Here is a 22,623-nt window from a genome sequence, read left to right as displayed (position 1 = left end):
CACAACTCCAGTGGGTCAGAAGTTTACATACACTAAGTTGACTGTGCCTTTAAACAGCTTGGAAAATTCCAGAAAATGATGTCATGGCTTTAGAAGCTTCTGATAGGCTAATTGACATAATTTGAGTCAATTAGAGGTGTACCTGTGGATGTATTTCAAGGCCTACCTTCAAACGCAGTGCCTCTTTGCTTGACATCATGGGAAAATCAAAAGAAATCAGCCAAGACCTCAGAAAAATAATTCTAGACCTCCACAAGTCTGTTTCATCCTTGGGAGCAATTTCCAAACGCCTGTAGGTACCACATTCATATGTACAAACAAGTATAAACACCATGGGGCCATGCAGCCGTCATACCGCTCAGGAGGAGACGCGTTCTGGCTCCTAGAGATGAACGTACTTTGGTGCGAAAAGTGCAAATCAATTCTGGAACAGCAGTAAAGGACCTTGTGAAGATGTTGGAGGAAACAGGTACAAAGTATCAATATCCACAGTAAGGAAGAAGCCACTGCTCCAAAACCGCCATAGAAAAGCCAGACTACGGTTTGCAACTGCACATGGGGACAAAGATCGTACTTTTTGGAGAAATGTCCTCTGGTCTGATGAAACAAAAATAGAACTGTTTGGCCATAATGACCATCGTTATGTTTGGAGGGAAAAGGGGAAGGCTTGCAAGCCAAAGAACACCATCCCAACTGTGAAGCACGGGGGTGGCAGCATCATGTTGTGGGGGTGCTTTCGTGTAGGAAAATCCCGGAACAACAGCACTTCACAAAATAGATGGCGTCATGAGGCAGGAAAATTATGTGGATATATTGAAGCACATCTCAAGACCAGTCAGGAAGTTAAAGCTTGGTCGCAAATGGGTCTTCCAAATGGACAATGACCCCAAGCATACTTCCAAAGTTGTGGCAAAATGGCTTAAGGACAACAAAGTCAAGGTATTGGAGTGGCCATTACAAAGCCCTGACCTCATCCCATAGAAAATTAGTGGGCAGAACTGAAAAAGCGTGTGCGAGCAAGGAGGCCTACAAATCTGACTCAGTTACACCAGCTCTGTCAGGAGGAATGGGCCAAAAGTCACCCAACTTATTGTGGGAAGCTTGTGGAAGGCTATCTGAAACGTTTGGCCCAAGTTAAACATTTTAAAGGCAATGCTACCAAATACTAATTGAGTGTATGTAAACTTCTGACCCACTGGGAATGTGATGAAAGAAATAAAAGCTGAAATAAATCGTTCTCTCTACTATTATTCTGACATTCTTAAAATAAAGTGGTGATCCTAACTAACCTAAGACAGGGAATTTTTACCTGGATTAAATGTCCGGAATTGTGAAAAACTGACTTTAAATGTATGTGGCTAAGGTGTATGTAAACTTCCGACTTCAACTGAATGTATGTGTGTGTGTGTGTGTGTGTGTGTGTGTGTGTGTGTGTGTGTGTGTGTGTGTGTGTGTGTGTGTGTGTATGTATATATATATTATTATTTTTTTGTGTGTGTGTGTATATATATATATATATATATATATATATATATATTTATTTTTTTGTGTGTGTATATATATATATATATATATATATATATATATACATATATATATATACACATACGTGTGTGTATGTATGTATTTATATATATATATATATATATAATTTTTTTTTCATCCCAAGTGGATGGGGTTGGTTGGGGGGGGCATATACCTATACCTCCTCTTTTATATATTGTTTTACTAACCTTCAAATATGCATCTTTCATAAGATACCTTAGATAACTGAGGTTGTTCCCTCCAGAATCCCTTACCTAGGTGTAAACTTGATTATGTTGGCCCTGGATAGAGCTCTACTGAGGTTCACTTTAACATGGTAGCATTTTGCTCTAGTCTAGGAGAGGTAGATGCAGCCTTCCAGCAGGGGGAAGGCCAGCATTTTTAGCTGTTTTTAATGTTCTTTATTTTATTACTCTGACCTTTCAGCACACTGGCCATGTGATCGTACTAACATTCATTTCTGATTACTATGACTATGCCTCATTCACATACTCTAGGCTCCACATGCTCTATCAGCTGGAACATGAAAGGAATTAACCAGGTGGTCAAGCGTAGCCGAGTGTATGCTCATCTTAAGTCCTTAAGTCTGGACATTGTTTTTCTCCAAGAGACCCATCTCCGGTCCAGCGACCATGATAAACTAAAGAGAGGATGGGTAGACCAAATATTTCACTCCAACTTTGGTGCAAAGGCCAGAGGGGCAGCCATCCTTGTCAGAAAAGGCACCCCGTTTGTCTCCTCCAAAGTAATTTCAGATACTAATGACAGATATATTACAGTGATGGGGAAATTGTTTAGCACACAGGTTATTCTGGCTAACCTCTATGGTCCTAATTGGAATGATGCAACATTTTTCGCTGACCTCATCGCAACACTTCCCGACCTAAACTCTCATCATTTGATATTGGGCGGAGATTTCAATTGTGTATTGCATCCAAGTCTAGACAGATCCAGACCGAAGCCCAACAATGTAATTTCAAAATCAGGCGCAGTAATATACTCATTTCTAGAATCCCAAAATGTGTCTGATCCATGGAGCAATGCCACTGCTAAACAGTAGTCCTTTTTTCTCCAGTCCACCCCTCATACTGTAGGATTGACTTTTTCCTGCTGGACAATAGAATTCTTCCTTTTGTAACTAACAGCTAATATCACAGCATCGTTTTCTCAGACCATAGCCCTGTCCAGCTAGATATCCGCTTTCCGGACATGTACTGTGTCACAACGCGTGTGGCGACTTGACCTGCTACTGCTATACAGGACAGTTGTATATTCAAACAGATCTATTGCTAGCTGGTTAGTATGCTGTTGTATCGAACATGTATTGTACAATCTGCAATGTTTGAATTTCCAACTTTAGTTACTGAACAAGTAATTACATTATTGCCACCAGACAGCAGTCTAAATGGCAGCATTGTGAGACCGTGTATAGCTTCTTGAAATGTTAGGCTTAACCTGAGAAAATGCCGACCAAATAGGCTTACCAATAAACATTTATCCATCAGCTAAAGTAAAGCCATAGGCTGCATGGCACCACAGAAAGCCCATCATCGATTCGATAGGCAGCCGCATAGACATGTCGCAATTTCAGCACCATGGTCAGCGATCGGTAGTCTATACTTGGTGAGTGGCTGTCTGGCTGACGCATTAAAAAATATAGATATTTTAGGGGGGAGGGGTATCCAGAGAAACTGCGTTACGCCAGTGGCTAAGATGCAGAGAGTCAGTGCAGGTGGTTAGTCCAGTTCAAGTGTTCAGCAGTCTGATGTCTTGTAGTTAGAAACGGTCTCTGAGCCTGTTGGTATCAGACCTCATGCTTCAGTACTGTCTGTCCGTTGGTAAGTGAGTGAACAGCTCGTGGCTGGGGTGTGTGGGGTCCTTGATGATGCTGTGAGACTTCCTCAGGTACCGTTTCGAGTAGATGTCTTGAATGGTTGGGAACACGGCCCCAGTGATGTACTGGGCCGTCTTCACCACCCGCTGGACGGACCAATATCCGAACCAGGCCGTGATGCAACCAGTCAGGACGGTCTTGATAGTGTAGTGGTAGTATTTGGAGAGGACCAGGGTGCAATGCCGAATTTCTTCAGCCGCCTTAGTAGGTAGAGACGTTGTTGTCAATTCTTCTCTGTGTGTGTCTGTGCATGTCTCTCTCTCACATACACACACCCAAACAAGCACACACCCAAACAAGCACACAGACCCCCCCACACACACACTCACGCAGACCCCCTTTTCCCCTTTGCAGAAGTTGATCTCATTGAGTTGTCTTAGTTGTCTATGTAGGAGTAAACAGTCAGTCCTGTGTTGATTTTAAGGTTGTGCATCGGTCAGATCCTTTTCTTTTAGACCTTAAAATGACATTCGAAGACCTGAAACTCATGTGAATACACATGCAGGCACAGAAATACAGTATGCACAAGTACACAAACACACGCACCCTACTGATAGATGTGTTGTCATTGTGAATAGCGGTGCTGTGGGGAGAGTGTGTTGTGTTGGTGTAGTGAGTCTAGGGTTGCGAAGAGAGGGTATATTACTAGAAACGTTCTAAGTTTACCAATAAACTACCAGAATGTTGGTAACTTTCAAGGAATATATGGAATTTTATCAGAGGACATCTAGTGTCCGTTTTGAGTAATTTGTCTGTAATTATCTATGGCGGTCTGTGTGGCCTTATCATATATTGAAATAATGATGATACAAAAAGAAATTATAGAATGACAAAGCTGTAATACATTATCCTAAATATAAACCGTGAACTTAGTGAATATCATTGGTGTTTTAATGAGGGTTTCAGCATGAAATAGCCTTTTTTTTTTAAATGACAGATTTTATTTATTTGACTATGTCAATATGTCTTTGTTTGAAATGTTTTGGCGCCAAACTGGTGGCAGTTGTGAAAAAAGATAATAGTTGGAAGAGTTGGGAAAAAAAATTTAAAAAATAATGCCGTTGTTGATTCAAATATTTTTTCATTAATTAGGTGCATTTCTCTTAATCCTTTATATGGTCTGTCTACTAGAAACTCATGGAAAATATGGACACAGATATAAAAAAATGGATACTATTTAAATTACCCAAGTTACCATAGATTGCCATTGATTACCAGTTAATAATCCAAATTACTGATGATTCTGGTAACTTTGGTCAACTTTTACCGGTAGCTTTGCAACCTAAGTGAGCCACACCCGGGGTTCTTGTTGTTGTCTTGAAAAAGGATTCAGTATTCTGTCCAGTATTTCGTTTTTTTCACTCCCCTTTTTGGCCATAGCTGGGGCTAGCTGTTCTCTCTCTGGTCTGTGGAACGTTCTGGAGGAAGAAACCGTGGTTGCTGGAGAGTCACATGGGAATGTGTAGAGGGAACCATATCACCACTGGACTGCATAATGCGATGTGCCATGTGAGAGTATGGGACTGTTGTGAATATTGATTGTGTACCTTAAGTAAAACTAACCAAATCCTGCGAGGAAATAGCAACAGTTTACATACAAATCAAATTGTATTGGTCACATACACATGGTTAGCAGATGTTAATGCAAGTGTAGCGAAATGCTTGTGCTTCTAGTTCCAACAGTGCAGTAATATCTAACAAGTAATCTTACAATTCCCCAAAAACTACCTAATACACACAAGTCTAAAGGGGTGAATGAGAATATGTACATATAAGTATATAGATGAGCGATGGCCGAGCGGCATAGGCAAGGTGCAATAGATGGTATAAAATACAGTATATTCATATGATATGAGTAATGTAAGATATGTAAACATTATTAAAGTGGCATTGTTTAAAGTGACTAGTGATCCATTTATTAAAGTGGCCAGTGATTTGGTCTCAATGTAGGCAGCAGCCTCTCTGAGTTAGTGATTGATGTTTAACAGTCTGATGGCCTTGAGATAGAAGCTGTTTATCAGTCTCTCGGTCCCAGCTTTGATGCACCTGTACTGACTTCACCTTCTGGACTATAGCGGGGTGAACAGGCAGTGGCTCTGGTGGTTGTTGTCCTTGATGATCTTTTTGACCTTTCTGTGACATCGGGTGGTGTAGGTGTCATGGAGGGCAGGTAGTTTGCCCCCGTGATGCGTTGCGCAAACCGCACCACCCTTTGGAGAGCCTTGCGGTTGAGGGCGGGTCAGTTGCCGTACCAGGCTGTGATACAGGATGCTCTCGATTGTGCATCTGTAAAAGTTTGTCAGGGTTTTGGGTGACAAGCCAAATTTCTTCAGCCCCCTGAGGTTGAAGAGGCGCTGTTGCACCTTCTTCACCACACTGTCTGTGTGAGTGGACCATTTCAGTTTGTCTGTGATGTATACGCCGAGGAACTTGAAACTTTCCACCTTCTCCACTGCTGTCCCTTCGATATGGATAGGGGGGTGCTCCCTCTGCTGTTTCCTGAAGTCCACGATCATCTCCTTTGTTTTGTTGACATTGAGTGAGAGGTTGTTTTCCTGACACCACACTCCGAATGCCCTCATCTCCACCTTGTAGGCTGTCTCGCCGTTGTTGGTAATCAAGCCCACTACTGTTATGTTGTCTGCAAACTTGATGATTGAGTTGGAGGTGTGCATGGCCATGCAATTGTGGGTGAACAGGGAGTACAGGAGGTGGCTAAGCACGCACCCTTGTGGGGCCCCAGTGTTGAGGGTTAGCGAAATGGAGATGTTGTTTCCTACCTTTACCACCTGGGGGCAGCCCGTCAAAGTCCAGGACCCCGTTACACAGGGCGGGGTTGAGACCCAGGGCCTCCAGCTTGATGATGAGCTTGGAGGGTACTATGGTGTTGAAAATGTGCAGTCCTTGTTAGCGGGTCGGGGGGCACAGTCCTTGTTAGAGGGCCCGATGGTGGCACTGTATTATCCTCAAACCAGGCAAAGAAGGTGTATAGTTTGTCTGGAAGAGTGACGTCGGTGTCTGAGAAGTGGCTGGTTTTCTTTTTGTAGTCCGTGATTAACTGTAGACCCTGCCACATACATCTTGTGTCTGAGCCGTTGAATTGAGACTCCACTTTGTCCCTGTACCAACAATTTTGCATGTTTGATTGCCTTGTGGAGGGAATAACTACACTGTTTATATTCAGCCAAATTTCCAGACCTCTTTCCATGGTTAAATGTGGTGGTTCGCGCTTTCAGTTTTGAGCAAATGCCCCAATCAATCCACAGTTTTTGGTTAGGGTAGGTTTTAATAGTCACAGTGGGTACAACATCTCCTATGCACTTTCTTATAAACTCACTCACAGAATCAGCGTATATATCGATGTTGTTCTCTGAGGCTGACCGGAACATATCCCAGTCCGTGTGATCAAAACAATCTTGAAGCGTGGATTCTGATTGGTCAGACCAACATTGAATGGTTCTAGTCACTGAAAACATCCTGTTTGAGTTTCTGCCTATAAGACGGTAGGAACAAGATGGCGTCGTGGTCGGATTTGCCGAAGGGAGGGCGGGGGAGGGCTTTGTATGCATTGCGGAAGTTAGAGTAGCAGTGATCGAATGTTTTACTCCCGCGAGTACTGCAGTCAATGTGCTGGTAGAATTTAGGTAGCCTTGTTCTCAAATTTGCTTTGTTAAAATCCCCAGCTACAAAAAATGCAGCCTCAGGATATATGGTTTCCAGTTTACATAGAGTCCAGTGAAGGTCCTTGAGGGCTGTCGTGGTGTCTGCTTGAGGGGGAATGTACACAGCTGTGATGATAACTGACGAGAATTCTCTTGGGAGGTAATATGGCCGGCATTTGATTGTAAGGAATTCTAGGTCGGGTGAGCAGAAGGACTTGAGTTCCTGTATGTTGTTATGATTACACTATGAGTCGTTAATCATGAAGCATACACCCCCACCCTTCCTCCTCCCAAAGAGGTGTTTATCTTGGTCTGCACGATGCATGGAGAAGCTCAGTGGCTGAACCAATCCCGACAACATATCCCAAGAGAGCCATGTTTCTGTGAAACAGAGAATGTTCCAGTCTCTGATGTCTCTCTGGAAGGCAACCCTTGCTCGAATTTCGTCTACCTTGTTGTCAAGAGACTGGACATTGGCTAGTAGTATACTCGGGAGTGGTGGGCGACGTGCACGTCTAAGGAGTCTGACCAGGAGGCCGCCGCTTCTGCGGTGCCGTTGTTTTGGTCGGCTTCTGGGATTAGATCCATTGTCCTGGGTGGTGGTCCAAACAAAGGATCCGCTCCGGGGAAGTCATATTCCTGGTCGTACTGTTGGTAAGTTGACGTTGCTCTTATATCCAATAGTTCTTCCCGGCTGTATGTAGTAAGACTTAAGATTTCCTGGGGTAACAATGTAAGAAATAATACATAAAAAAAACGAAATACTGCATAGTTTCCTAAGGACTCGGAAGAGAGGCGACCATCTCTGTCAGCTCCATTTTGTCATACTTGTATATAAAGACGACATCTGGCCCTAGCAAAATTGAATGCTAGGCTGCAGTGAGGGCAGATTGAAGCTGAATGCTAAGCTAGCAGTGAGGGCAGAGTGATGCTTAAAGGAGATGTTAGCTTTTATTACAACTAAATCTCTATTTTTGATGTAAATGGCATGTTATAGAAGGGTCCAGACACTTTTTTAGCAATTTCACTTGTTTTTGAGAAACTTACCCTAACCAGCGATTCACTTCCTCATCCTCAATGTGCAGTACGGGTATCTGAAAAAACATGAACAAAATGCTCCAAAAACACCCAAATATGTCCTTTTAGAAATGGAAATGCTCTCAGCATAGTGATGCAGGTCTTTAGATGTGGTACACAATGTGTCATTCCAAACTTTATCCGCAACATTCTATTTTGTGCGACTCGAGCTGTTTCCCCTATCTAACTGTTCCATTCTCCGTGTAGCCTGCTGCTAGAATGGATGGAGCGGTATTGCTTGTGTCATAACAAAATGGAATATAGCGTTGCTGATAAAGTTTTGAAGGACACAGTTTCATGTGTACAACATCTAAAGACCTGCATTACTGTATTGAGAGTGTTTCCGTTTTTTTAAATTACATATTTGTTTTTTTTTGGAGCGTTTGTTCATGTTTTTTCAGAGCCCCCGTACTACATAACAAGGATGAGGAAGTGAATCGCTGGTTGAGGTACGTTTCTCAAAAACAAGTTAAATCACAAAAGTGTCTGGACCCTTCTATAACATGCCATTTACATCAGAAATAGAGATTTGGTCATTAAAAAGCAAAATTCTCCTTTAATGCTAGGCTAGCAGTGAGGGCAGATTGAAGCTGAATGTTAGGCTTGTAGTGAGGGCAGATTGTAGCTGAATGTGCACATCTTTCCCAGCAAGTAGGCTGGGTCTCTGTACCCTCTATACTACGTAGTTGCCAGTGATAGGGATTTGATCCGTGGGTTAGCAGTGTGTTTGAAACTGTGATACATGATAGGACAGAGTCAGGCTGATCGCATGGCTGATACACACTCAGCCGCAATACCACCTTCTGAAAACACGCACACCAAACACACACACACACACATACCATCTTGTCACGCTCTGGTTTTCAGCTAAGACTTCAAACACCTCATAGACAATACCCCAGCAGGCGTTCAGGGAGATAGCTGGTCTCATATCTGCCTTCCCCTATTTACCTGGATTAGACGTGCGTGCGTGCGTGCGCGCTCCATGGTGGAAAAGTATTAACTCTGCCAGTCAACACAGAGATTTAGATATGCTACCCTTACCTGGAGGGTACAACACACCTGCCCGGGGCTACACAGGTGTGTGTGTGTATGCTTGCGTGGATTGCTAGTGTGTGTGAGGATCAGGGGCTGGCAGCACTCCAGTCAGGCATCAGTCAGCCCACCTGCTCTCACACACACACACACACACACACACACACACACACACACACACACACACGCCTCCCACTGGTCCTTATTAAACAGGACTGGCCCTTCTCCTTTGCTCCTCAGGTGTGCTGAGCTCATGGAAACATCCCTTATACACTTCTCACACACTCTAACATGCTTGTCAACACCCATTACCTTTCATTTAGGATGAATGTTGTACACATTGGCTCTGATCTCGGTTCTATTTTTCCTTTTAGAATAATGGCAACAGTGGCTCACTGTTTCTTTCTCTACCTCTCTTCTTTCCCCAGGCTGAAGGAGATAGACATGAGTGAATATGATGCATCTACATACGAGCGTTTCTCTGGAAACGTCAGAAGACAGGTCCAGTCTCTGCGCATCATTCTGGACAGCTTACAGGTAACAACACGCACGATATGTCCCAGAATACTGTTCCCATGATGGTAATACCAGTCCTCAGTGGGTTAGAACTAGTGCAAACTGTGCGCACCTTGGGTGGGAAATAGGTAGAGAATCAGACTGTATTAACGTTTTTGGTGACATTAAGATAGCCACCATGTGACATGAGCACAGTCACCCCATACTGTATGTGTTAAAATAATAGGAAGGAGTGGGCACTGGCCCCAACGAGCACTCTGATTGGTTGTCCAGATGAGGGCCCCTGGACAAGGGGTGTGGCCAAATCTCAGAAATGTGATTCTGTCTTTTCATCTTTTCCTGGGAGACGTGGGTAGCTGTATGTGTGTAATTGTGTTTGTGTGTATGGGTGTGAGAAGAGTGGGATTTTTTTTTGTTACTTGACAATGATTACAGAGTATGAGGCCAAGCTCTATGATGCTCCAGGGTTGTGTGTGTGTGTGTGTGTGTGTGTGTGTGTGTGTGTGTGTGTGTGTGTGTGTGTGTGTGTGTGTGTGTAAACATTTTACTATACTTGTGAGTACCAAAAGTCCTCACAAGAATAGTAAAGCAACAAAAAAAGTGAGGACATTTTTCCAGTCCGCACTTGTAAAATGTCTATTTTAGGCGTTTTGGTTAGAATTAGGGTTAAGGTTAGGGAAAATCTGATTTTGAATTGTTGGTCCCCAAAAAGTCCTCACAAGTATATATAGTGCATGCGTGCACTCCACGCCAGGTGGAGCTGGGCTGGTGGAGCTGGGGTGGAGTGGGCTGGGCTGGTGGAGCTGGGGTGGGCTGGGCTGGTGGAGCTGGGCTGGTGGAGCTGGGGTGGGCTGGGCTGGTGGAGCTGGGGTGGGCTGGGCTGGTGGAGCTGGGGTGGGGTGGGCTGGTGGAGCTGGGGTGGGGTGGGCTGGGCTGGTGGAGCTGGATTGGGCTGGGCTGGGGTGGGCTGGGCTGGTGGAGCTGGGCTGGGCTGGTGGAGCTGGGGTGGGGTGGGCTGGGCTGGTGGAGCTGGGGTGGGCTGGTGGAGCTGGGGTGGGGTGGGCTGGGCTGGTGGAGCTGGGGTGGGCTGGTGGAGCTGGGGTGGGCTGGGCTGGTGGAGCTGGATTGGGCTGGGGTGGGCTGGGCTGGTGGAGCTGGGCTGGGCTGGTGGAGCTGGGGTGGGCTGGGCTGGTGGAGCTGGGCTGGTGGAGCTGGGGTGGGGTGGGCTGGGCTGGTGGAGCTGGGGTGGGCTGGTGGAGCTGGGGTGGGCTGGGCTGGTGGAGCTGGGGTGGGCTGGGCTGGGCTGGTGGAGCTAGGCTGGGCTGGGCTGGTGGAGCTGGGGTGGGCTGGGCTGGTGGAGCTGGGCTGGGCTGGTGGAGCTGGGGTGGGCTGGGCTGGTGGAGCTGGGGTGGGCTGGTGGAGCTGGGGTGGGCTGGACTAGGATGTTGTGGGCTTGGGGTGTGCATAGGCTACATACTGTGCATTATGTGATATCTCATAATGTATCTCTTATCTCTCTCTCTGTGTGTGTGTGTGTGTGTGTGCGTGCGTGCGTGTTCGACTGTGTAGTAGTATTAGCTGATAACATCCTCTACTGTGTCTGCTAGAGCTTATCAAGTCTGTGTAGAATCTAAAGTACATGTGTGAACAGTGACCCGTCCTGCTGTTACATGTTATGGAGCGTTTAGGAAACTATCTACCCCTATGCAATATCACGTTTTTCTGCCTATCATACTTAATCAGTCTTTCTTTGTTTGCACTGTCAAATGCACAGAGAAACATTAGCATTTGTGGAGGTTTTTAAGTAATCTCTTAAACATAACTGAGGGTCAGTTTCCCAAACGCAGACTAAGCCTCTTCCTGGACTAAAAACGCTTTCAAAGATCCTCCATGCTTTTCAGGAGTAGGCTTAATTTGAGTTCAGGATACTGGCCCCTAGATTGTTCTGATTGTTTGGGAATGAGTCTATCGCTATCAGAGTTGACTAGTGGGTGATATGCTGACAGTGTTTCTCTGTCTGTGTCCCCAGGCCAAAGGTAAGGAGCGGCAGTGGTTGAAGAATCAGTCACTGGGAGAGCTGGACGATGCTAAGATCATAGACGGACTGACGGGAGAGAAGGCTATCTACAAACGCAGAGGAGAGCTGGATCCAGAGGTGGGTGGATGGGTGGATGGGTGGGTGGGTGGGTGGGTGGATGGGTGGGTGGGTGGGTGGGCGGGTGGGCGGCGGGCGGGTGGGCGGGTGGGTGGGTGGGTTGGTGGGTGGGTTGGTGGGCGGGCGGGCGGGCGGGCGGGCGTAGTTGGACATCCCACCCATACGCACGTGCACCCAAACAAACACATACTCACGAAACAAAATACACACGTTTTAATCTCATTTCGCTCCAAGTGTTGAATGTTTTTGGTCGGCCTAGAGACGACAGACGTCTATGGTAGCATAATGAACACCCACTTAAGAGATATGAAAGAGAAACAAAAGAAAATGTTTCTCCCACTCTTAAATCAGTTATTTCTAGGTAATGTAATTGAGCAATGCCATTTTCCATGGATGTCCACTTGAAGTGATGACCAGTTTTCTGAATGAATGAGTTTCCCCTAGCGTTTATTTGCTGATGTTAAGAAGAGTGATTAAGATCATGTACCTCAGCTTGTCTCTGTGAAAACGTTGTTTTCCAGAATATTGTAGTAGGGATTCTCACTTAAAACATAATTTTTTGTTTATAGTATTATTCTGTTCCAGTTCTATACAGTAGTAGTTCCCCTGTAATATTCCATCCTACAGGGAAGTGTATGTATAATTAAGCTGTAAGGCACCTCGGGGGTTTATGGTATATGGCCAATGTACCACGGCTATGGGCTATTCTTAAGCACGACGCAACGCGGAGTGCCTGGATACAGGGCTTAACTGTGGTATATTGGCCATATACCACAAACCCCCGAGGTGCCTTATTGCTATTATAAACTGGTTACCAACATAATTAGAGCAATAAAAATAAATGTTTTGTCATAACCGTGGTATACGTTTTGATATACCACGGCTTTTGGCCAATCAGCATTCAGGGCTCGAACCACCCAGTTTATAATATCTGTTTAACCCTCTGTGTTCTGTTTCGTGTGTTCGTCTGTGTGTGTGTGTATAGCTGGGCAGCCCGCAGCAGAAGCCAAAGCGTCTGCGTGTGTTAGCTGACGTGTCAGGGAGCATGTACCGTTTCAACGGGGTGGACGGCAGGCTGGAGAGATCCATGGAAGCTGTGTGTATGGTGATGGAAGCCCTGGAGAGCTACGAACAGAAGATCAAGGTGAGACACACACACACACACACATGCAGTAGTTGCCCGTCTGTACAAAACTAGGATCAGCTTTGATAACATCTTCTAGTGGCTGTTTTGATGACACATTGGTTTGTCCAGACTGCAATATCAGTGAAGTATAGTCAACTTTCACAGGAGAGAGAGAGAGTGGGTCAAAGAGAGGAGAGGGGAGGAGAGAGGGAAATGGGGAGTGAAAGGGGTAGAGAGAGAAGTGGGTAGAGAGAGGGAGGGAGCGATAGTGTCCGTGTCAGACGTGTGTGAGGAGGGGAGGGGTGGAGTGGCAGACTTCATGACTCCACAGCGTTCTCCTCTACACCACCTGGCCTACTGCTCACATATCAGTGTTACACACACGTGCGTAACCCGCCTGCATCTGAAAACGCGCACACACCTGTGCTCTACACTCTGACAGGTGCCACCTGCTCATACACATCTAAGATAAGACGTGCGGACGCGCGTACACAGACACACGCACACACATACTAACACACACACACGCCAGCCTGTATGCAAGTTCTAAAAGAGAGGACACTAGATGACTTCAGTGTTGTATTCCAGAGCATCATAAGGTCATGTTTAGAAGAAGCTAAGGCCATGTTTAGTCAACACACACACACGCACACACACAAGGCCATGCACAGACCTGTCAGGGGGCAGGTACTCAAAATAAATAAGGGCACCCACTTGACTGCCTCTGTAGAGAAAATTGTAACATTTTTGACCATAGGCCTATTTATTTCTGCAACAACTCACTCATCACAAATATGAAGCAAGCTACTTACAGTGCCTCCTAAAGACATGATTGACATCAGGAAAAGAGGGTAGGCTGTCAGCCGATTTTTAGTAGCCTAGGGTCCGGGAAAAATGTGGCCTCTGATAAACGCATTTCATGCAATTCCACGCCATTTTACATGACTGTAGACTTTGACAGAATATTTATTTAATACCACACAAATATCGAAATGACAGACTACTTTGACACTGACAAACTGAGAATCTGAGATCAATAAAAATACATTTTCTTGAATCCATCAATACCCTAGGCCTAGGTATGTGGAGACACACATTTTGTACAATATGAGGAGGAAGTGATGCGCAGCTCACTCTCCGGCGATGGCCGATGCTCTCATGCCAAAAGCCTATATCTCGCTCTTGTTTTACTTTGTCAAATATTTTGGTTGCCAAAAGGCATGTGGGAGACTCCCCAAACATATGGAAGAAGGTACTCTGGTCAGATTAGACTCAAATGTAGCTTTTTGACCATCAAGGAAAATGCTATGTCTGGTGCAAACCAAACACCTTACATCACCCCAAGAACACCATCCCCACAGTGAAGCATGGTGGTGGCAGTATCATGTTGTGGGGATGTTTTTCATCGGCAGGGACTGGGAAACTGGTCAGAATTTAAGGAATGATGGATGGCGCTAATTACAGGGAAATTCTTGAGAGAAACCTGTTTCAGTCTTCCAGAGATTTGACACTGGGATAGAGGTTCACCTTCCAGCAGGACAATGACCCTAAGCATACTGCTTAAGCAACACTCGAGTGGTTTAAGGGGAAACATTTAAATGTCTTGGTCAAAGTGCCTAGTCAAAGCCCAGACCTCAATCCAATTGAGAATCTGTGGTATGACTTAAATATTGCCAATGGAACCCATCCAACTTGAAGGAGCTGGAGCAGTTTTGAAGGAGCTGGAGCAGTTTTGCCTTGAAGAATGGACAAAAATCCCAGTGGCTAGATGTGCCAAGCTTATAGAGACATACCCCAAGAGACTTGCAGCTGTAATTGCTGCAGAAGGTGTCTCTACAAAGTTTTGACTTTGGGGGGGTGAATAGTAATGCACACTCAAGTTTTCAGTTTTTTGTCTTATTTCTTGTTGGTTTCACAATAAAAAATATTTTGCATCTTCAAAGCATGTTGTGTAAATCAAATGATACACAAACCCCCCCCCAAAAAATATATTTTAATTCCAGGTTGTAAGGCAACAAAATAGGAAAAATGCCAAGGGGGGTGAATACTTTCGCAAGCCACTGTACCTCAGTCGGCAGCCGTATGTGCCCTTATCAGGAGTGATGCCATGTGACACTAGATATGGAGAGTTCCACTGTAGGACACTTTATCTGACCCTGGGTTATGTGACAACTAGTTTATAAAAGAGTATTGATGGCACAAGTCTGTGACCAGGCGGACATACTGGGCTCTGGCAGAGACAGGATACCCTTGACCCTTCATAATGAGCCCTAACGTGATTGGCTCATCAGGGCCATCCACAGCTATAGCAGTGGACCAACATAGCAGCAGGGGGAATGCTTGGCTTACGAGCCCTTTCCCAACAATTCAGAGTTAAAAAGTGAGAAAAATGTGCAAAAAATGTCAATATGCGTGTGTGTGTGTTGGAGTGTGTGTGTGTGTTGGAGTGTCAGTGTAGTATGTGTGAGTGTGTGGGTAGAGTCCAGCGAGTGTGCATAGAGCCGGCACAAGAGAGTCTGTGCAACAAAAAAAAGAGGGTCAATGCAAACAGTCAGGGTGGCCATTTGATTAACTGTTCAGCAGTCTTATGGCTTGAAGAAGAAGCTGTTCAGGAGCCTTTTGGTCCGCCGTGCGGTAGCAGAGACTTTGACTTGGGTGGCTGGAGTCTTCGACCATTTTTTAGTGCCCTACTCTGACACCGCCTGGTATAGAGGTCCTGGATGGTGCTGTACGCACTACCCTCTGTAGCGCCTTGCGGTCAGATGCCAACCAGTTGCCATACCAAGCGGGGATGCTGTCAAATGCTGTCAATGGTGCAGCTGTAGACCTTTCTACGTATAGGTCGTAAGTTATTTTACCTCAGCTGGAGTTATTTGATGACCTCCTCTCTTCCGTTTTCCTCCCCCTTTCTCTCTTTTCTCCAGTATGACATTGTGGGTCATTCTGGTGATGGTTATGACATAGAGCTGGTCAGAACAGACAAGGTCCCCAAGAACAACAAACAGAGACTGAAGGTCCTCAAGGTACGGACCCAACCCCACTTCACCCAACCTCACATTACCCTCCTCAACCCCACACTACCCCACTGACTCTACCTCACTCTGCCTCTACCCCAATCAACCTCACACTATCACACTCAACCTCACTCTACCCTACTCAACCTCACATTACCCCACTCAACCTCACTCTACCCTACTCAACCTCACTCTACTCCACTCAACCTCACTCTACCCCACTCAACCTCACTCTACCCCACTCAACCTCACTCTACCCTACTCAACCTCACTCTACTCCACTCAACCTCACTCTACCCCACTCAACCTCACTCTACCCTACTCAACCTCACTCTACCCTACTCAACCTCACTCTACCCTACTCAACCTCACTCTACCCTACTCAACCTCACTCTACCCTACTCAACCTCACTCTACCCTACTCAACCTCACTCTACCCTACTCAACCTCACTCTACCCTACTCAACCTCACTCTACCCTACTCAACCTCACTCTACCCTACTCAACCTCACTCTACCCTATTCTATATCTCACTTTAGCCCACTCAACCTCATTCTATCTATTTTACCCATTCTACCCTACTCTACCCTGCTACCAATTCTCGTCTCCTGTCCTCTCTTCCCCTGTGTGTGTGTCCTCACCTCTCTCTCTCTGCCCCCTCCAGAACATGCATGCCCACTCTCAGTTTTGTATGAGTGGAGACTACACCCTGGAGAGCACTGAGGCTGGCATCAGGGAGCTGGCACGCGAGGATGCTGACGAGCGCTTCGTGGTGGTGCTGAGTGACGCCAACCTGGAGCGCTACGGCATCACGCCCGAACGCTTTGCCCGCGCCCTGACCTCCGACCCCCAGGTCAACGCCTTTGCCATCTTCATCGGCTCGCTGGGCGACCAGGCCGACAGGTGAGAAGATGGAGGAGGGGGTTAGTGTGCGTGTCAAGACGTGACGATTGTTTATCGTAACAGGTGGCTCAAGTAAGTAGGCTCCTACATCAAGCACTTCCCGGAGGAGAGAACAGTATAGTTTGACCAGTACTTTATCCTACCCACACAGTGTGCTGCCTGCCGCTCAGTAGTCCTTTGTTGTGTTTGTTCTCAATGAAATCCCAGTTTAAAGAGATTCTAAATGCAGGACCAAGAAGGATGTGCTCTCTTAAACCTAATTTATCCTTCTCTCTCTGTCCCGGACACATACACACGCACAGTGTTGTCTGGCCTGTGTTATGGCTTGTATGGTTGGCGTCGCGTGTCCTTTGAAGTCTGAATGGTGTGGGCCGTATTGTTTGTCGTTCTGTCCCAGCCTCAGGCTGGAGAATGTCAATGAGTGGCTTTAACCTCCGTCTCAGTCACTCTGTGGTCTCTATAGCTTAGGACCCAGTTAGAGAGAGAGAGAGAGGGAGCAAGGGGGAGAAGACAGAGAGTTATATGTGGCAGTATATTCCTCCCTGTTTCTGTGGCTGTGGTGTCTCTAAGCTGGTCACTGCCATGGCCTAAAAAGCAGTGATCATCTTGGCATAATGACCGGAATAAAATGGAAAAGAAAGAGGGAAGGGGGGATTTAGGGAGACAGCTAACTATGGGAAGAGAGAGAGAGAGAGAGAGCGAAAGAAGGGGATAAAGTCAGTGAAAGTATCTTACTGACTTTGCCCACCACATCTCCCTCTTCCCAGTTCTGCCTGTCAATGACAGCTATTGTCTCGCAATCATTCATTGGCTCATGGAAACATCTGGAACATTTGTCCTCGGAAAGTGGGGTCTCTTTCTCAATGGAGTGTCCACATTCAGCTACTGAACACACTGTGGGTTGAATCGTGCCATCTATTTCTGTTCAGACATTTGACAGTAGAAGGTCACTATCGCTCTCTTTCGCTCGCTCTTCTCTCTCTTCCTTTTTGTAATTTTTCTCCTCTCCTCCTCTTTCTTTCTCTCTCTCTCTCCTACTCTCTGTCTCTCTCTCTCTCCTACTCTCTGTCTCTGTCTTTGTCTCTCTCTCCTACTCTCTGTCTCTCTCTGTCTCTGTCTTTGTCTCTCTCTCTCTCTCCTACTCTCTCTCTCTCTCTCTCTCTCCTACTCTCTGTCTCTCTCTGTCTCTGTCTTTGTCTCTCTCTCTCTGTCTCTCTCTCTCTCTCTCTCTCCTACTCACTGTCTCTCTCTGTCTCTGTCTTTGTCTCTCTCTCTCTCTCCTACTCTCTCTCTCTCTCTCTCCTACTCTCTGTCTCTCTCTCCTACTCTCTGTCTTTGTCTCTCTCTCTCTCTCTCTCTCTCTCTCTCTCTCTCTCTCTCTCTCTCTCTCTTTGTCTCTCTCTCTTGCTCCTACTCTCTCTCTCTCTCTCTCTCTCTCTCTCCTACTCTCTGTCTCTGTCTTTGTCTCTCTCTCTCCTACTCTTTGTCTCTCTCTCCAGGCTCCAGAGAACGTTGCCGGCTGGGCGGTCCTTCGTTGCCATGGACACCAAGCACATCCCTCAGATCCTGCAGCAGATCTTCACCTCCACCATGCTGTCCAGTGCCTGAGAGGGAGACACACACACAGGCTTTAGCCCCAACTCAGTGACACCACATCATTTCTAGCTTATCAGGACAGTGTGTGAAGTATAATGATAATGGCCTTCAGATGACTGTGTACAGGAACACAGGGCCACACGGTGAATGGGCTGTCAGTACTATCCATTAGAATGTCCTACTGACATATATTTGTATGTTGCTGTTTTTTTCTGTATGATTTTATGAATGTCTGATATGTACGGCACGTAGCCTAGCGGTTAAGAGCGTTGGGCCAGTAACCGAAAGGTTGTTGGTTGGAATCCCCGAACTGACTAGGTGAAAATATGCCCATGTGCCCTTGAGCAAGTCACTTAACCCTAATTACATGTAAGTTGCTCTGGATGAGAGCGTCTGTTAAATGACTAAAATGTAAATATATGAATGTTGAGTTGTTTTGCCACAGCTCATAACCCTGCGTTATAACTTTACATTGAAGTGACATTACAGTGACATAAGAGTGACATTGCTGCTTATTAACATTTCTTCTTATTAACATTTCTTAGGCCCCTAGACTAAGGTCAAGACAGTGAGGTCCAGGATGTTGTTTTAGGGTGTTTTGGGCAGATGCTGGTGCCCTTGGACACACAAACACACACACACACACACACACACACACACAGTCGTGTTTGTCCGGTGTCGGTCGGAGGTGAACTTGAGAGAGCATCTCTGTTTTTGGACTTCCTTTGTCTTGTGCCCTTTGACCTGACACACACACAGAGACACACACGGGGTGTCCAGCACTAACTTGGCTCCCGTGGAATGCCGGGACTGGGGGGGGGGGGATTTCCCATCTGACTGCACACGCTCAGTTAAATGTTGAGCAACAACATCTCTGTGTGTGTGTGTGTGTGTGTGTGTGTGTGTGTGTGTGTGTGTGTGTGTGTGTGTGTGTGTGTGTGTGTGTGTGTGTGTGTGTGTGTGTGTGTGTGTGTGTGTGTGTGTGTGTGTGTGTGTGTGTGTTCCCGTGCTCTATCTATATCAACAAGCACTGCTCATTCCCTTCCGGACCTTGTGACGCTCACTGCTCTTCTCAGCCCCCCCAGGAATCTGAGCTTTCATTACAGGACCCACACAAACACTGGCATACACACATAGTGATGTGTGTTGCTGGGGAAAAGTGTATGATTAATAGAAGCTCTTGGAGGATGCAGAGAGATTCTATAGAGGAGGGAGGGTAGGGAACGGGGAAAACAACTACTAAGAAAGAGAGAGGTATCATTTGTCAATTCTCCGAAGTTTGCCTCACCAGTGTTGGGCAGCACAGTGCACACGTGCAAACTCCTTATCTCTTCACTCAGTAGCTTGACCTCTCTCTCTTTCTCGTTCTCTGGCGTGATGGAGGAATAGTGCCCTGTTTCCACTCTGACTCTGTTGCTCTCTCACTCGCAGGGTTGGTTGTTGGTGTGTGTGTTCTGCTATCTGTGTGTTGGATGTGTCTGACTAGATTGACTACAGACCTACCTGAAGTGGCATGATTGAACTGTGGCCTGTCTAAGCACTTCTCTATATCAGATCTCTTCCATTATGATTCTAGTAATTCCTGACATCGCTGCTGTATTTGATCCATCTGTTTCATGCTGTTTGTTGATTTGCTTGTCATTGATTATAATGGAACAAAACGGTGTAAATATGTACAAAGTTGGAATAAACTCATGAATAATCAGTCATGTCCTGTTTTTGTTTTTGGCTTTGGTGGGTAATGTGTCATGGTTGAACCCAATTGTGCTAGCGAAGACCATTAGCCCTGTTCTGAGAATCTGAGGGAGTTCCTGGAATGCTTCCACGACTGTGTGTGTGTGTGTGTGTGTGTGTGTGTGTGTGTGTGTGTGTGTGTGTGTGTGTGTGTGTGTGTGTGTGTGTGCGTGCGTGCCAGCTGTCTTTGAATCTTTTTGTATTTTATTTTCTGGTCTCTTTTTCCACGCACTGTTACAATCCTTGTTCGCCTTGTACAAGAAAACCCTTGTCTCCCCTTAGGGTAACCCAGCTTCCCCCGCCTCAGGCCAAGGCTTACCCCATCCCACTCTCTGCTTCTGGAATTAAGATAGAGACAACCGATCTAGGATCAGATCACCCTACCCCCAATCATAACTAACCATTAACGGGGTCAACATAAATCTGACCCTGAATCAGTGGTTAGGGTGAACTTCTATTCATAGGGGAGTAATCTCCCTGGAGTGTGTTGTTTGTAATGACATGGTCCTGTCTGCTTCCTTTACAAGCTGTTTGATTGACCCACTGTTTATCATCCTCGCTGGCGGAACAATGACAAATTGACTTTCAGTGACTAGGACACACACACGCTATGATAATAATACACCTGGACCTGCTGTGTTTACCCCTCTCCCAGACTCTAATGGAGAGGGAAGTCGTCTAGACGCGTGGGATGTTCTGTGAGTCAATCGCTGATAGCTGTGTTTGTTTGTGTATGAGATGCCATTCAGACAACTGTTTAGGTCTCTTTAGGGGCTTCCCCAGAACACACGTCACAGGGTTCCGTGTCTGAGGGTCATTTAGCCCATAGAGATACACTATGTCATATTCTATTCAGTCTCTCAGAGCCATAGACACAACAGTGACCACACTGGAATACAGCCCGTTCCAATGACAGAACAACTAGGATCACTTAACACTCGTAGGTTGTAGTGGAGTTGCTCTTCGATAATGTGGCTATTTGACCTGAATCTGTTCTAGAACTGGAACAGTTAGTTACATAGTCTGACCTCTGTTGTTGTGAGCTCTCTATGCTCCAGGGCTCAAATGACATGAATCAGTACAGTCCTGGAACACACACACACACACAGTGTGACCTGTCTTCTATGGACTATACACTGGTGTGAACGTGCAGTGCCATTGAACAGGAATCAGGATTGATTGGTCGGGTGTTCATTGATTGATCACTGGTTACCATAGGATAGGAGAGCTGGATTGACAGTTAATGTCTCACATATTTCCTGATGGTAATGAGGCTCCCGAGTGGTGCAGCGGTCTAAGGCACCGCGACTCAGTGCAAGAGGCGTCACTACAGTTCCTGGTTCGAATCCAGGCTGTATCACATCTGGCCATGATTGGGAGTCCGGCCCAGCGTCGTCCGGGGTAGGCCGTCATTGTAAATAAGAATTTGTTCTTAACTGACTTGCCTAGTTAAATAAAAGTTAAACACCCCCAAAAAATGTGTAAACCAGGGGAACAGGAAGCTCGTAATGGAGAGGAAGTGATGATGTCAAACAATAACACATGCCAGGGCACAGAGGTGCAGGCACGGGATTCTGGGAAAACCTTTGTGAAAACATTTCTAATGCAGATACACACAACACACACACACAGACCCATAAAGGCTTTCACTGCCCTGCAGTTGTGAACACAGACAGGAGACAGGGCAACTTTATTACTGATCATTGCACACACACACACACACACGCGCGCACACACAAACACATGCACAGGCTGTGTAGACAGGAGGCAGCAGCCCCAGTGTTTTATGGCTGTTTCATAAGGCAGGAATGACAGCTCTGCTATAGTAGCCCTCACTAATCACCACAGGTGTTTGGTGCTGGGACACCACCATGCAGACTGTTGGATGGAAGGGGGGCTATACACACACACACACACACACAGCCTGTTGACACCTGGCACTGGCTGATGATCTCACATGTAGGTGGCTTGATGTCTGAAAGACTCATTGAGATGTACAGTATACTTAATTGTGAGAATGCACACACACACACTTACACACACACACCAAGTCAGGTATGACACACAACCCACCTGACACCTGCCTCTGACAGGCTGTCTTTGAGATCTTCACCTCACTGTGAAGTCACACACACAGACTGACAGAGAGAGACAGAGACCTTACAATGCAGTCTGAGGAGAATCTAATGAACCACACTGTTGACAGACAGACTGGCCTAAAGACAGACAGACAGAGTATTCCGGACAGACTGCTGACAGACTGACCACCTTAGTAAGCAGATTATCAGATCAGGTTTCAGCACATCCCTCAGATCCCCTAACCTACCAACCATGTAGCCTACGGATGATATAACCCTGTACCACAG

General features: G+C 46.1%; 1 protein-coding gene across 1 annotated transcript in view; it reads left to right on the top strand.

Moving 5' to 3' along the window:
* The window catches only part of vwa8 (von Willebrand factor A domain containing 8), a gene marked incomplete in the record, with an annotated part of 79,765 nt that extends 59,537 nt beyond the window's left edge, over window positions 1-20,228 (top strand). The window contains 6 exon segments of the mRNA XM_029703022.1: window positions 9,642-9,750; window positions 11,759-11,884; window positions 12,870-13,028; window positions 15,935-16,033; window positions 16,689-16,927; window positions 18,427-20,228. Coding sequence (XP_029558882.1) covers window positions 9,642-9,750; window positions 11,759-11,884; window positions 12,870-13,028; window positions 15,935-16,033; window positions 16,689-16,927; window positions 18,427-18,535 — 841 coding nt within the window.
* Between the last annotated feature and the right edge of the window lie 2,395 nt (window positions 20,229-22,623).

Source organism: Salmo trutta, chromosome 20, assembly GCF_901001165.1.
Source record: "Salmo trutta chromosome 20, fSalTru1.1, whole genome shotgun sequence".
Taxonomy (NCBI): Eukaryota; Metazoa; Chordata; class Actinopteri; order Salmoniformes; family Salmonidae; genus Salmo; species Salmo trutta.
Note: the sequence above shows the minus strand (reverse complement) of the source record. Positions and strands in the feature narration are given on the sequence as shown.